Source organism: Arvicanthis niloticus, chromosome 1 (assembly GCF_011762505.2).
Source record: "Arvicanthis niloticus isolate mArvNil1 chromosome 1, mArvNil1.pat.X, whole genome shotgun sequence".
Lineage (NCBI taxonomy): Eukaryota > Metazoa > Chordata > Mammalia > Rodentia > Muridae > Arvicanthis > Arvicanthis niloticus.
The window spans coordinates 114,667,146-114,680,456 of record NC_047658.1 but is presented as its reverse complement, the minus strand read 5'-3'; the positions used below and the strand labels follow the sequence as shown (position 1 = coordinate 114,680,456).

General features: G+C 53.1%; 2 protein-coding genes across 2 annotated transcripts; one reads left to right on the top strand and one right to left on the bottom strand.

The window, feature by feature from the left end:
* The first annotated feature begins 2,494 nt into the window (after window positions 1–2,494).
* Ppp2r5b (protein phosphatase 2 regulatory subunit B'beta) lies at window positions 2,495–10,529 on the top strand. The gene is made up of 14 exons (XM_034506473.1): window positions 2,495–2,826; window positions 3,238–3,695; window positions 4,364–4,560; window positions 5,474–5,575; window positions 5,722–5,814; window positions 5,945–6,075; window positions 7,176–7,235; window positions 7,328–7,436; window positions 7,779–7,832; window positions 7,898–7,948; window positions 8,059–8,178; window positions 9,003–9,130; window positions 9,309–9,410; window positions 9,764–10,529. The coding sequence occupies exons 2-14, from the start codon at window positions 3,497–3,499 to the stop codon at window positions 9,909–9,911; spliced, it is 1,494 nt and encodes a 497-aa protein (XP_034362364.1). The 5' UTR covers window positions 2,495–2,826; window positions 3,238–3,496; the 3' UTR covers window positions 9,912–10,529.
* Window positions 10,526–11,736, bottom strand: Gpha2 (glycoprotein hormone subunit alpha 2). The gene is made up of 4 exons (XM_034506485.2): window positions 11,679–11,736; window positions 11,231–11,330; window positions 10,933–11,117; window positions 10,526–10,809 (listed from the first exon to the last, which is right to left on the bottom strand). The coding sequence occupies exons 2-4, from the start codon at window positions 11,328–11,330 to the stop codon at window positions 10,708–10,710; spliced, it is 387 nt and encodes a 128-aa protein (XP_034362376.1). The 5' UTR covers window positions 11,679–11,736; the 3' UTR covers window positions 10,526–10,707.
* Between the last annotated feature and the right edge of the window lie 1,575 nt (window positions 11,737–13,311).

Sequence of the window (13,311 nt, the reverse complement as noted above, 5' to 3'; positions counted from 1 at the left end):
GCAAGGAATGTATAAAGAGACCCTGGCTCAAAATATACAAACTAAGTATGTATACGGGGGCATGGTAACGGAACAACACACTTTTAATCCCTGCACAGGAGGCAGAAACAAACAGATCTCTGTGAATTCGAGACCAGCCTGGTCTGCATAATGAGTTCCAATCTACATAGTTTGTCTCAAAATTGTAAAGAACAGCCAAAAATATAAGAGGATCACTCACAAACTCCAAGCAGTGAATCCCAGGTCAGCTAGGATAACATAGACATAGGCACTCAGAGGGATATAAATAAATATAATGAAACTTTGCTAAGAATAAGAGTTTAAAAAGAAGTGGGCAGGGCTGGAGAAATGGCTCAGCAGTTAGGAGCACTGTTTTTCCTGAGGTCCTGAGTTCAATTCTCAGCAACCACTTGGGGGCTTACAGCCATTTGTAATGGGGTCCTATGCTCTCTTCTGGTGTTTCTAAAGACAGCTACAGTATACTCATATACATAAAATAAATCTTAAGAAAAAAGAAGTGGGCAGTTCCTAGCACATGGGAGGCAGAGGCAGGTGGATTTCTGAGTCTAGGGTCAGCCTGGTCTGCAGTGTAAGTTCCAGGACAGCAGGGCTTCATAGAGAAACCCTGTCTCAAAAACAAAGAAACAAAAACAATCCCCCCAACGTTTAAAAAGATTAAGAAAAGACTTTTTAACCCTTTATCTTTCAATGTCTGTTTGAAAGTTAATTTAAATTCTACTTCTGAGGTAAGGAGTGTAGCTCAGTAGTAGAGCTGAGCCCAGTGTGTGTGAAGCCTCACATCTCATCCTCAGCATCAAAATCGAAGCATCCCAAAGCCACTTCTTCCACTAGTTTTTTTTTTTTTTTTTTTTTTTTTTTTTTTTTTTTTTTTTTTTTTTTTTTTTGGTTTTTCTAGACAGGGTTTCTCTGTGTAGCCTTGGCTGTCCTGGAACTCACTCTGTAGACCAGGCTGGCCTCGAACTCAGAAATCCGCCTCTGCCTCCCAAGTGCTGGGATTAAAGGCGTGCACCACCACCGCACTTCCAGCTTCTTCCACTAGTTTTATTTCTGCATCACCTAGGCCCCTGCCAGGCATGGCTAGTTGACTTCAGGCAGCCTGGCCTGAAAACTGCAGCACAGAGAGTCTGTGGAGAGCACTATTGTGTCACCAGCAAGGCATTCCTCCTGGCTTGGCCTCTGGGTCCTGGTCTGGTGGGATGTACTCTGTGGGTCTGGCTTCCTCAGCTTATTTTTAGGGAGTAACTAGAGGGAAGCCATGTCTGAGCCTTGGAGGTGAGCCAAGTAATAGTTTAGAGGTTCCTGTTCTGTCTGGCAGATGAAGAGCAGAGCAAAACCGGAAGTCAAGATCTGCTGTTTCTGTAGAGTCTCTGGGCATCCATTGATTGAGGTGCTAAATTCTAGGCTGGGGACCAGTGTTCTCAATGTAGCCTCTGCTGTTTGTTGCTCTACAGGTGGGTGGGCACGTCTTGGGTATACAGACTTCTTTTGCAGCACTAAGTGATCACCAGGGTCCATAAATGGGTGGGGACGAAAAGCACTCCAATTCCCCAACTTCATTGCTCTCTCCTGCTACTCAGCATGGACCAGTTTGTCGTCCAGGTAAAACTTAGGGGTAAAGATCTCACAGTCACCGTAGGGAATAGAGTGTTGGCGTCCAGGTACTATGAAGGGAGCCCAGGACAGCAGCTGGAAACTTTTGGCCAGAATGCCAAACTCTTGGAGTACAGCTGACACTCAGCAACGGGGTTTTGATCAAGAACTCCCCACTCTCCAGGGTACATCCTGGGGCCAGAGGAGGTGGGTGGTCCTGTGCCTTAGGATGAGGGCACCTTCAGGGTAGCAAGAACCTTTTGCCCTCCTTGTTTTGGCATCCCAGGGCTGTCCCTTTAAACTACAGACCATGATGTCACCACAGACAGTAAGTGACAGGAGGGGCACTGCAGGCCCGGAGAATGGACTGCATTTCCCAGGAGCCTCTAGTGAACCACACCCCTCCCAGCAGGCGCTAACGCAAAGCAGACTATTAACCCCTCCAAAGCCGGATTCAAGGGTTTTTGTAAGTGTCTGGCCTCATTCTGGGCTGAGTACGAGGCTCCTTTGGGGATGGCCTGAGGTACAGATGACTCAGACCAAATTGTGGGCCTGGCACATCATGCTAGGACTCTGTTTTGCCACAGTCCCGGCATTAGCAAGTTCCAACACCAGAATCCTCTTTTTTTCCTACATAGTATCCCTTCCAGAATTCGGGAGTCCAGCTCTGAGCTGGAGTCTGCTCCACTTTGCTTGCAGGTTTTAAAATCCTCAGCTTTCCTCTGGAGTGCGGAGTTCCTCCCCTTGCTATGAGGTTACCCAAAAGGTTCGGCCGCTTCCTTTAAGCAGGGTGGGAACTACATTTCCCAGCGGTCCGTAGGCCTCCCTGACGCAGCCCCCTCCTAGCGGAGGGAGGTGCAGGACGGGAGGGGGGAGGTGACTTGATGTCATCCTGAGCAGCTGGGCGGCGGGTGCCGGTGCGCAGCGAGCCGGGGCTCCCGCTGCGCTGCATCGCGCGGGTCTGAGTCCGGAGATACCTGCCGAGGGTCGCGAGCTGCCGAGGCCCAGCCCAGAGCCTGCCGAGCGCCCGACCCCTTTTGGGGCTAGGCTGGGGGCATGCTCCAGCACCCCCAGAGCCTGGGAGCGAACCCAGGAGCGCCGCCGCCCAGCCCCAGCGCCCCGAGTGGCGGAACCACCGCTGAGGACCCTTGAACAGTCGTCCCCTCCACCGAGGCAACCTCTAGGGTCGGCGACCAAAGTCTGGGTTTCTGAGAAGTGAGTGTGTACCCCAATATCACATTGAGGTTTGGAGACCAGGAAGGAGCGGGATATGGGGAGGGATGCTAGGGTCTGAAAGGGGGTGTACGAGAACAAGACCCTCATTTTTTGGGTGAGTGCACCAGGACGGGAGACATTAGTAGAGCTGGAGAGTCACACTGCTGTTAGCTGGGGATGCTAACCAGAGTCCCCATCCAGAGTAGAAGCCATAGGCCGGATTTGGGGAGGGGCTACTTTAGAGCTTGGGTCTGGAAGAAGGGAGGGGCATGATTGCACCCTTGTTTTGGGGTCTAGCAAGGGAAGGAGGGAAAAGAAGTAAGGAGTAACTGCAGCACGCGGGCTGTCTTTGGAAAGAACCGAGCTGCTTTCTGTGTCTCTTTTGCTGACCTTTCTAACCTGACTTTTCAGAAAAGCCAGCGTGGGAACCCTGACTGGACTCTTCTGGACCCTCAGGAAAGACCTGAGCCATTGCCTTTCTACCTTGCCTGCCCCCCCAGGACTGGGCAGTTGCCAGAGGCCCTGGGGGGGTCAGGACTGTGGTCGTGCCCCCACCCCCCAACAGGGGGACAGGATGGGTCCCAGTTAATGTGTGGGGCCTCATTCAGCTTACTCCAGACCCACAAGGAGCCCCTTGGGCTCTGAAAGATTGACGTGCTGCCCACTGGCCATGGAGACGAAGCTGCCCCCAGCGAGCACCCCCACAAGTCCCTCCTCCCCAGGGCTGTCTCCAGTGCCACCACCAGACAAGGTGGATGGATTCTCCCGCCGATCCCTCCGCAGGGCCCGGCCCCGTCGTTCACACAGCTCCTCTCAGTTCCGCTATCAGAGCAACCAGCAAGAGCTCACTCCGCTGCCCCTGCTCAAAGGTGAGCTGTTGTTGGTTGCCAGGGTACCTAAGCCCAGAAGGAAGCAAGTTGGGGGAGGACCAAGGGAGAAGCAGCTGTCAGGTAGAGTTTGGATACTCTTTTAGGCTAGGAACTCCATTGGAATTGACCCTCAGTCTCCAGGCCTCTGCTGACGCATGGCCTGACTGGCCTGTCATCTCTGGAGGTGGGGCATCTGGAAGTGGTGCCAGGGGCAGGCAAGGGCCAAGGGTGGGGCACACAGCCTAGGTTTCAGGAGGCTACTATCAGTCCAGCCAGCTGCCTAGGTCCTGGGGTAGGTGGTTGGCATGATTCCCTCTGATCACCACATCGCCCCCCCTCACTCCTGCCCTGCTTTCTACTTTAGGCTCATAGATCCATGTGCAGAGGGAGGTGGTGGCTGTTGGGGGGCACGCCTGCATATCCAGGGTTTGTGATCTTGCTTTAAAATCATGAGGTCTCTGATCCTGCATTAGAAGAGAGAACCACTTTCCTACCCTCAGCCTCCCAGGAGTGAAGGATGGGACTAGAGTTGTTTGCTTGTTGTACCAGAGAACTTTGTATGGGGGCAGCTGAAGCTTCCTGGAAAGTCAGCCCGAGGGATGAAGAGATACACCCTGTCCAGAGCCCTGACAGCTTGATCCAGGCTGTCTCCTTGTCCCTCCCCCCAGATGTGCCAGCCTCTGAGTTGCATGAGTTGCTGAGCCGGAAACTGGCCCAATGTGGGGTGATGTTTGACTTCTTGGACTGTGTGGCTGATCTCAAGGGGAAGGAGGTGAAGCGTGCAGCCCTCAATGAACTGGTGGAATGTGTGGGGAGCACCCGGGGGGTCCTCATCGAGCCTGTCTACCCAGACATCATCCGCATGGTAAGCACTGCGCCCAGCCTCGGGGACAAGAATCCCATCAGTCAACTTCTAGGACCCCCATGGGAAGAGTCAATGTCTACTCTTCAGCTTGGTCTCAGAGCCGAGCTTCATTTCCACTGAGTCCTACACTACCCAACACCCTCTCAGGATTGCCTCCCCTGTTGTCCCTATACTTGAGTGAGCTGGGCCTAGGTTACCTGTCCTCCAGGCCACTTGTCTTCCATGGTCTGACTCAGGCATGGGTTATTTTATGAAACCCTCTCTCACAGTCTAGGCAGAAACACTTTGGCCCTGGGGACTTCACTGCTTTCAACCTTACCATCACTGCTGGATCACATCCACGCACGGATGTGTCAAGCCACCCTCCAGCCCTTGGTGTAGGGCTTGTGTGAACTTGGTGTTTAGATGAAGATTGTCCAGAGGAGTGAGTTGCTTGCTGGGAGTAGGTCAGTCCAGGAGATACTGGATGAAGTCTGGGGTAAAACTCAGTGCAAGGCCTCAAGTTCAAGTCCCATGTACTCACTGTACTTAGAATGTGCTTGGCCATGCTAGGCAGTGGTGGCATGCACAACTTTTAACCCAGCACTTGGGAAATGGAGGCAGGTGGATATCTGAGTTCAGGGACAGCCTGGTCTACAGAGAGAGTTCCAGGATAGCCAGAGCTCTGTTACACAGATAAAACCCTATCAAAAAAAAAAACAAAAAAACAAGACAAAAACCAACCAACCAACCAACCAACCAACCAACCAAAGTGCTTAGCCTGATGCTGTATGCCTGTAATCCTAGTTACTTAGAAGGCTGAGGCAGGAAGGCTACAAGTTCATTACCTGCCTGGGATATAGAGAGCTTTGAGAGTCTCCAAAACTTCTGCTTCTATGGTCTCATCCTTAAAAAGCCCTCCCTTCCCTACTAGATATCAGTAAACATCTTCCGGACGCTGCCACCCAGCGAGAACCCTGAATTTGACCCTGAAGAAGATGAGCCCAACCTTGAGCCCTCATGGCCGCATCTGCAGGTGTGAAGGGCTGGGGGCGGGGTCTGCGTTTCATAGTAGATTGGAGGGCTAGGGGATGCCCTGACTGTTGGCTGAGAGCTGCAGGGTAAGGGAAGTGGGAAAGGCTACAGCCAAACTCACTGCTTGCTCTGTCTTCCACCCCCCAGCTGGTATATGAGTTTTTCCTGCGTTTCTTGGAGAGTCCAGATTTCCAGCCCTCTGTGGCGAAGAGATACGTGGATCAAAAGTTTGTCCTGATGGTGACTTGGGGAGCCCAGGCTGGGTGGTACCATGCAGCAGGCACAGGCTATCTGAGGGACGTGGGATAGGATGGGGAAAATAAAAGGGTTGACATCTGGCTTTATCTTACCCTGCCCCTGGGTCCTGCAGCTCCTGGAGCTATTTGACAGTGAGGACCCCCGGGAACGTGAGTACCTCAAGACCATCTTGCATCGGGTGTACGGCAAGTTCCTGGGTCTCCGGGCCTACATCCGAAAACAGTGCAACCATATCTTCCTCCGGTGCGTTGCACTGCCTGCCTAGCCGAGATCTGGGAGGGAGGCAGGGAAGAAGGGACCTGCTGGGCCTTGCGGGCTGTATGTTTATGAAGTCCTGGGTGTGCAATGTAGTATTGATTATATGAAGCCTGTGAAATCAGCAGAGAATAAGTATTCCCATTTATAGATGAGAAAATAGAGGCCAAGTGAGACTGAATGAAGACAGAGGCTAGTTAAGTAGTTTAGGCGGACCAGGGCAGCCCAGAGGGATGTAGAACTAGATCTTCTAATCCTTATCAGCCTGGCCTACAATGACCCAGAGAAATCTTTCTACAAACGTGTTCTGAACACCATATCCACTGGACATGGGGAGTCCCTGTGACCTTGTAGTTGAGACCATGGCTGTATATTTGAGTTTGGTTCCAGTATTTGGGTGAACTTGGGCAAGTCCTTGAAGTTCTCCCCTTGCTTCATCCTTTGAAGTGGGCATACTGCCTGTGCTAATGTGGGGCCATTCTCCAGATGAAGCCACATGGGCCTCCACAGCACCTGGCCTAGCTCCTGGCCTGAGATGGGGCCTCTGAAACATTAGCTGTTGTTTCTAGTGATAAAATAAAGAAGCCCTGACCCATGTTCTCTGGAGCTCAGAGTCCATTAGCTTCCCCACTTATTAACTTTGAGGTGAGTAGCCTTTAGCTAGAGTCTCAACTTCATCTCTGTAATGGCGTTCATAGGCCCTGCCTCCTAAGGGTATTTTGAGAATTACAGTGCAGGGTAGAGGTGTTTGCCTTTGCTTTGGTTGACTGCATGAAGGTCCTAGGTTGAGTGCCTGCTGACTGGCTGGGCATCAGGTGAGGAGTGTTAGGGACCTGAAGAAGTGAGCTAGGGCTGTCTCAGGGAAGAGAGGCTGAGCTGGGACAGTGACTGAGATGGCTGGTCTGGGAAAGACATTTTGCAAGTGGGTGTGGAATCAATGGGTGCTGGTTTGGGGCACCAGGAAGGGAGCAATTCTGTGGGGACAGTTGGACAGCTGTGTGTGTGAGTCAGGATTGCGGGCAGGAAGGGTGATAGAGACCTGGCCCTGTCCCAAAGCTCCCAGCACCCACACTCATCTCTTCCTGCAGTTTCATCTATGAGCTGGAGCACTTCAATGGTGTGGCAGAGCTGTTAGAGATCTTGGGAAGGTAACTCTCCTGGGGCTGGCGCTGGGTTTCTGGTAGGAGGGAATGGGGCCTGCTTGGCTGAGCCCTGCTCCTCTCTTCTGTCCACTCCAAAGCATCATCAATGGCTTTGCGCTGCCCCTGAAGACTGAGCACAAGCAGTTCCTGGTTCGAGTCCTGATCCCCTTGCACTCTGTCAAGTCACTGTCTGTTTTTCATGCTCAGGTGAGCCCAGGCCTGGCCTTGAAGCAGGGACAACATTTGCTTGACACTCAGGGCTGACTGCAGGGCCAAGAAGGCAAATTGACACTTACTGGATCCTGGCTCACCCCTGAGTCTCTACTAATTCACTGTCCTCTACCTGAGAGCTGACCTCACACACCAGCCCTGTGCCACTCCAGCACTCAGAGCTGGGTGCCTTGTAGGTCCAGAGCAGCAGTAAGTGCTCAGTGAACAAGAGTGTGAAGGCAGTAATGAGCAGATGCCTGGCACGATGTCCTAGGCAGCTAGTTCTTGGCTCCTGGCCCTTCCTGACCTTGGCTACTTCTTTCCACACTGTCCCTGCAGCTGGCATACTGTGTGGTGCAGTTCTTGGAGAAGGATGCAACCTTGACAGAGCATGTGAGTACCTTGGAGGGAAGGTGGGCCCCTCACTCTTCGGGTCTGACTCCTTCTCCACCCTCTAGGTTATCCGGGGGCTCCTCAAATACTGGCCTAAAACCTGCACCCAGAAGGAGGTATGAAGGGTTCTCACAACCCTGACAGTAGTGGGGAGGGCTCAGCTTCCAGAAGGGGAGCAGGTGTGTACTTTAGGGGAGCACGAGCTATTGCCCTGCCCTCTCCCCAGGTGATGTTCCTGGGGGAGATGGAAGAGATTCTTGATGTCATCGAGCCCTCCCAGTTTGTGAAGATCCAGGAGCCCCTCTTCAAGCAGGTGGCTCGCTGTGTCTCCAGCCCCCATTTCCAGGTGTGTGACAAAGGGAGGCAGGATCAGGGCAGGGGCACAGCTTGGCAAGGATTCTCAGTTGTCCTGATATAGCCCCTTCTCACCTCAGCTTCTCCTCTAGCCCTAGGCCTGATGACAGGGAGATGATGGCCTTAGGGTCATGGATCATAGGGCCAGACCTCAGATATGTATCCTACTGACTGAGAGGCCTTGAGGAAATCACTTATCTAACTAAGTCTAAGTGTTTCTCTGACTATAAAATGGGCCAACAATAGTCCCTTCATATTGACAGGAACAAGAACTCATAGTTGTAAACACACCAGGGAAACTGACCCAAAGTGGGCTGCAGAATTGTCAGACCCTCTCCTTTTTTGTCTTGGTAACTTTAGACTTCACTCACTGGTCCCCACTTTCTGGCCAGAAGGTCCAGTTCCCCCATGTTATTCTAGATTCACTCCATCCCTAGGAGCCATAACCTGGTGGAAGTTTGTTCTTCCTCATGATGGCTCCGAGACTTCACTTTTAAAGCACCTTTAAGTACAGGAACTTCTCTCACCCTGACCACAGCTGGTGGAGAGTGGCATTCTTACCCCATTCCCACAGCACACAGCTGAGGCTGAGAAGCTGAACGCCTTGCAAGGCCGCATGCGTGCAGCAGCTGTGCAGGAGTCAGGACTAAAGCCAGGGCCTTTTCTCTCCTCTGTTCGTTTGCTCCAGTGGGTCAGATAAGCCCTCAGGATGGGGTGTGGAGGCTAGGGGGTCTGGGTTTGAGGGTAAGGAGAAAAAACAGACCGTGCACACCCAAAAGCCACTACCAGGCCCTCTTTCCTGCTTCACCTGCCCAGGTTGCAGAGCGGGCTCTGTATTTCTGGAACAATGAGTACATCTTGAGCCTCATTGAGGACAACTGCCACACTGTGCTGCCTGCGGTATTTGGGACCCTCTACCAAGTCTCCAAGGAGCACTGGAATCAGTGAGTGCCCAAACTTTCCACTTTTTGGAGACAGATACCATGGCTAGTCCAGCCCCTGGGGCCTCTCCTAGTTGTGAGCAAATGTTGGGATGTCAGGGAGGTAAAAGAGCAGGGACATGAATGGGCAGTGTTCTGGGACAAGCAGAATGGTGCTTCATGAATCTCCTCGCTATGTCAGAACCATCGTGTCCCTGATCTACAATGTGCTCAAGACTTTCATGGAGATGAATGGAAAGCTGTTTGATGAGCTCACGGCCTCCTACAAGCTGGAAAAACAGCAGTGAGTACCGGGTGGGAGGGGAGCTCACCACTGGGGAGGGGCAGAGAAGGAACCAGGCCCTTAGGCTGCAGGGATGTGAAGAGGACCCATCCCGTGTGGTGTGCCCAACCTCATCCTGTGTCTGTCCTAGGCAAGTGCAACCATTCTTCTCAGCAGCCACGCCCACTGGCTGCTCTGACTCCCTGCCTCAGCCAGGACAGTTCAAAGCCCAGTTCTTCCCCTCCTCTGTCCTCACTTCTTCTCTAAGATGAGGGTTCCGTGGAGTCCTAATCACTTTACAGTGGGGTGGTGGTGAAGGAGGTTAGACAGCTGCCAGCTAGAAGAGGAAGAGCTGCCTCACCCTCTCTCCCCAGGGAGCAACAGAAGGCCCAGGAGCGGCAAGAGCTATGGCGAGGCTTGGAGGAACTGCGGCTACGCCGGCTACAGGGGACCCAAGGTGCCAAGGAAGTCCCTGTCCCACGGCCTACGCCCCAGGTGGCTGCCAGTGGGGGTCAGAGCTAGATAAATCTATCACAGGAGAAGCTAAAGCCAGAGCTATCAGCCCCTCCATCCCTCTGCCCAGGGGCCTGCCCAGCGAGACCACGCCTCCCCGTGGCCTTGCCAGAGTGGCTCTAGGACTCCCTACCAGCCCCATGGGACAGCTTCATGGAGGGGTAGACAAGGCAAGATGGTAGTCTTGGCAGCAGAACCCTCAGGCCTTTGTGGCAAGATTCTGGCAAGACTAGACCAGGGCGAGTGTGCGACTGGGAAGCTGCTATCAGGGACCCTCCCCTGCCCTACACAGCTAGGCTCCAGGCACCAGCTGGGCTTCTACCCCTGCTCCTGGCCTGGGGCATGGACACTCAGCGCCTGGACAGGGTCTTCCTCATTCCCACCATGGGGGCACAGTCTATTTATTCTGCCCAGCTCACCCTCAACAAGACATTGTCCAGGGACATCCTCCTCTCCTCTCCCTTGCCCTGAACCTCCTTATCCCCTTTTTATTTATTGGGCAGGGGGAGGGGTGAGGGCACAGGCAAGAAGAGATTCACATTGTCCTGGGGTGAGGGGGGGTCACAGTAATCATGGTCTGCCCCCTTCACCTGGCTAGGGGCAGACTTAATAAAGAGCGAAACTCAAGCATTGCTTGCTTTACTGAGGACAGGAGCGAAGGAGAACATAGCAGTGAGACTGCTGAGAAGGTCAGGTAAAAGGAGGTGAGACCCCATCCTCACAGACGCTAACGAGCGTCAGAGCCCCTCATTGGAGAGATCCATGACACATCAGTGGCAGGACTGGAGCCTGAGCCCTCCCAGGACTAGTAGCGGGAGAGACGGCACATATCACACTGGCAGGCCCTGGCAGTGAAGATCTCAAGCTCCCCACGCTGGTTCCCCACACACTGCAGCCACACCCTCACCTGTGGGAGGAGGACCCAAGTTTGTTCTCATTCCTTCCCACCCTCAGTCCCCACCCTCACGTCCCACCAGGTTCGGGCTCCTGGGTCCCCACTCTCACGCCCCATCAGGTTCGGGCCCCTTACCTTTTTAAGGCTGCTGATGGTGCAGCACTGGGAAGCGGAAGTGATGTTGTGTCGATAGCCACTGGCCACCAGCACAGAGTACCGGGAGGGGAAAGCACTAGACTCACAGTGTCCTACACACGCCTGTGCCACATGGGAGCCCTGGCAGGTGCCATGGCGATCACTTCGCACCGTCACGTTGAAAGCTGAAAGGAGATGAGAGATCAGCCCATGAAGGCTGTGCCGGCCGGGTTACCTGTGCTTCTGGTCTGCAGCTCTGCCCTTGCTCCCCACCCACTCTCCAAGCAGAGTTACTCACGGTGCAAGTGGCAGCCTGGGATGGCTGCCTCCGGGCCATGCCTGCCAGTGACTGCCAGGCTCAGCAGGCAGAGGAGCAAGACTCGTGGTGCCATGGACATCTGCAAAGGAGTGGGTGGGAAGGGAAGTTTTTGAAGCTGTGCCTCTCCAGCAGCAAGCCAGGCTTCTGGGTCTTCTGACTGGTGAGGTGTGCCTGGGTGGCATTGTTTATCCTCTCTGCCTTTGGTGGGAATGTGTGGGGTGTTTTCTTCCTTGCCTCAGCTACGCTTGAAGGGTATGAGTAGCCACTTGTATGTCATCCTTCTATGCAGACTCTCTCCTGGAATGTCCCTCACCATCTGGGATACATACAAATTCACCCATCCATGTGCCACTTTGGCCTACAAGGCCCTGACCCCCTACCCCTCCCCTCCCCTCCTGGCCCCACCTGCTCAGCTCCAGCTGCTTACCAATCCAGCAGGAACTGTAGCCTCCAGGTGCCTCCTGCTGGTCTCCAAGCCTGAGGAGCTGGCTCTCAAGACTTTTATTTGCTGGTGTTTTAGAGCCCCGCCCTCCCAGAGATCAGCTTTCAGGCCCCTCATTGCCTGAAGCCTCAGCACAGTCCCACCTGGAGATCAGGATCTGAGGTTTCTTCAGAATGCAGTCTCTGCTGTCTAGTGTTGAATACTAAAGGCAAGCCCAGGAGTGGCCCAGCATGGCATGTGGGCATCTGGGTTTTCTTCACCTTCTGTGAGCTTGGGTAGGACTCTTACCTGATCGGCCATTTTCTGTTGAAAAACTACTACACTCAGCCCTGTTGCCAATCTGTCTTTTAGTGATTGCAAAGGATTGGGACTGAAAATCAACTTTTTTCTTAAAAAGACAATTTCATGCATCCCAGAGGCATTTTGAATGCCTGAATTTGATCCTCCTGCCTCCACTTTCTAAGTCCTGGAACCACAGGCACGAGCCACCATACTCAGTTCATGCTATTCCGGGTCGAACCCAGGGCTTCGTGAATGCTAAGGAGGCATTCTACCAGTGGAGTCACATCCCTAGTGCAAGAACAGGGTTCTTTTTTTAGGGGCACCCCACTAGTGAGGACACCTAAGCTGTGCTTGGTGGCAGACTAGGGGCAGGTCCATTTCAGTCTCCCAGAGTCCTGGGAGTGTTTCTTATCATGTGGCCGGCTGTAGAGTAGAACTCTGACCTAGAAGTCTTGCTAGTCCCCGGAATAGCCGGGGCTGGCTCCATAAAAGCAGAACTAGACTCAGAGCTAGACTCCAACCTCAGTGGCTCCGCTGAGTCTAACTCTGCTTACGGAGGTAAGGATCCCTAATAAAAGTCACCTTCACATATCATACTGTCTATCCATGGTGCTAAGTGATACCTGGGACAAGAATGTTGAGGGCTGTGGGCGTGGTTCCGTGGCAAGCACTTGCCTAGAAGCTTGAGGTTCTGGATTCCATCCATTTTTGGCACCATAAAACAAGCAAACAATAACAAAAACCTTAGTCAACATTAGCTGGACGTTGAATTTAGAAGTACCTAGACCAAGGTCTATGGTGATTGTAGGCAGCCCCTCTTTGACTACTACCACACTCAGAAGAGTGGGGCAGCCCACAGCTGCCAGAGCTTGAGGGCTCCTCAGAGCTCTTCCAATCCTACCTCTCACTTTCCAGATGATAAAAAGGGCAGCAGAGGTCCTTATCAGTCAGCATGGGCACCCAGATTGCCAGGCTTTGGAGCTGTGTCCTTCAGCAGCAGCTGTCCGTGAGGTTATGCTCAGGATTGTAGGACAAATATAGTGAACAGGGTTTGGGAGAATTGGTACTGCCTATGTTGCTAAAAACCCCCCCCCCCCCATCCCTATACCCTTGCTTGCCTTTAGCGTCTGCTGCTCAGGCCCTAGGTTCTAGGTTGCCTGCCCACACCCTAGCACTCTACTTCTTCCTTTTCCCCATCAAAAGTAGAGTCAGCCAAGCAAAGGACTCAGAGGAACCCAGCACTTTAGACCCAGGGTCCTGATTAGGAACCCTGTGGCATGCAACAGACAAATGGCTGTTTAAAAGACCAGGGTTAGTCCATCCTAATATTGGACTT

Coding starts and splice junctions, on each gene's coding strand:
- Ppp2r5b (XM_034506473.1), top strand. CDS start 3,497: ATGGAGACGAAGCTGCCCCCAGCGAGCACCCCCACAAGTCCCTCCTCC. Junction 3,696..4,363: donor TCCGCTGCCCCTGCTCAAAG/GTGAGCTGTTGT, acceptor CCCTCCCCCCAG/ATGTGCCAGCCTCTGAGTTG. Junction 6,076..7,175: donor TGCAACCATATCTTCCTCCG/GTGCGTTGCACT, acceptor CTCTTCCTGCAG/TTTCATCTATGAGCTGGAGC.
- Gpha2 (XM_034506485.2), bottom strand. CDS start 11,330: ATGTCCATGGCACCACGAGTCTTGCTCCTCTGCCTGCTGAGCCTGGCA. Junction 11,118..11,230: donor CCCAGGCTGCCACTTGCACC/GTGAGTAACTCT, acceptor ATCTCCTTTCAG/CTTTCAACGTGACGGTGCGA. Junction 10,810..10,932: donor CCATCAGCAGCCTTAAAAAG/GTAAGGGGCCCG, acceptor CTCCTCCCACAG/GTGAGGGTGTGGCTGCAGTG.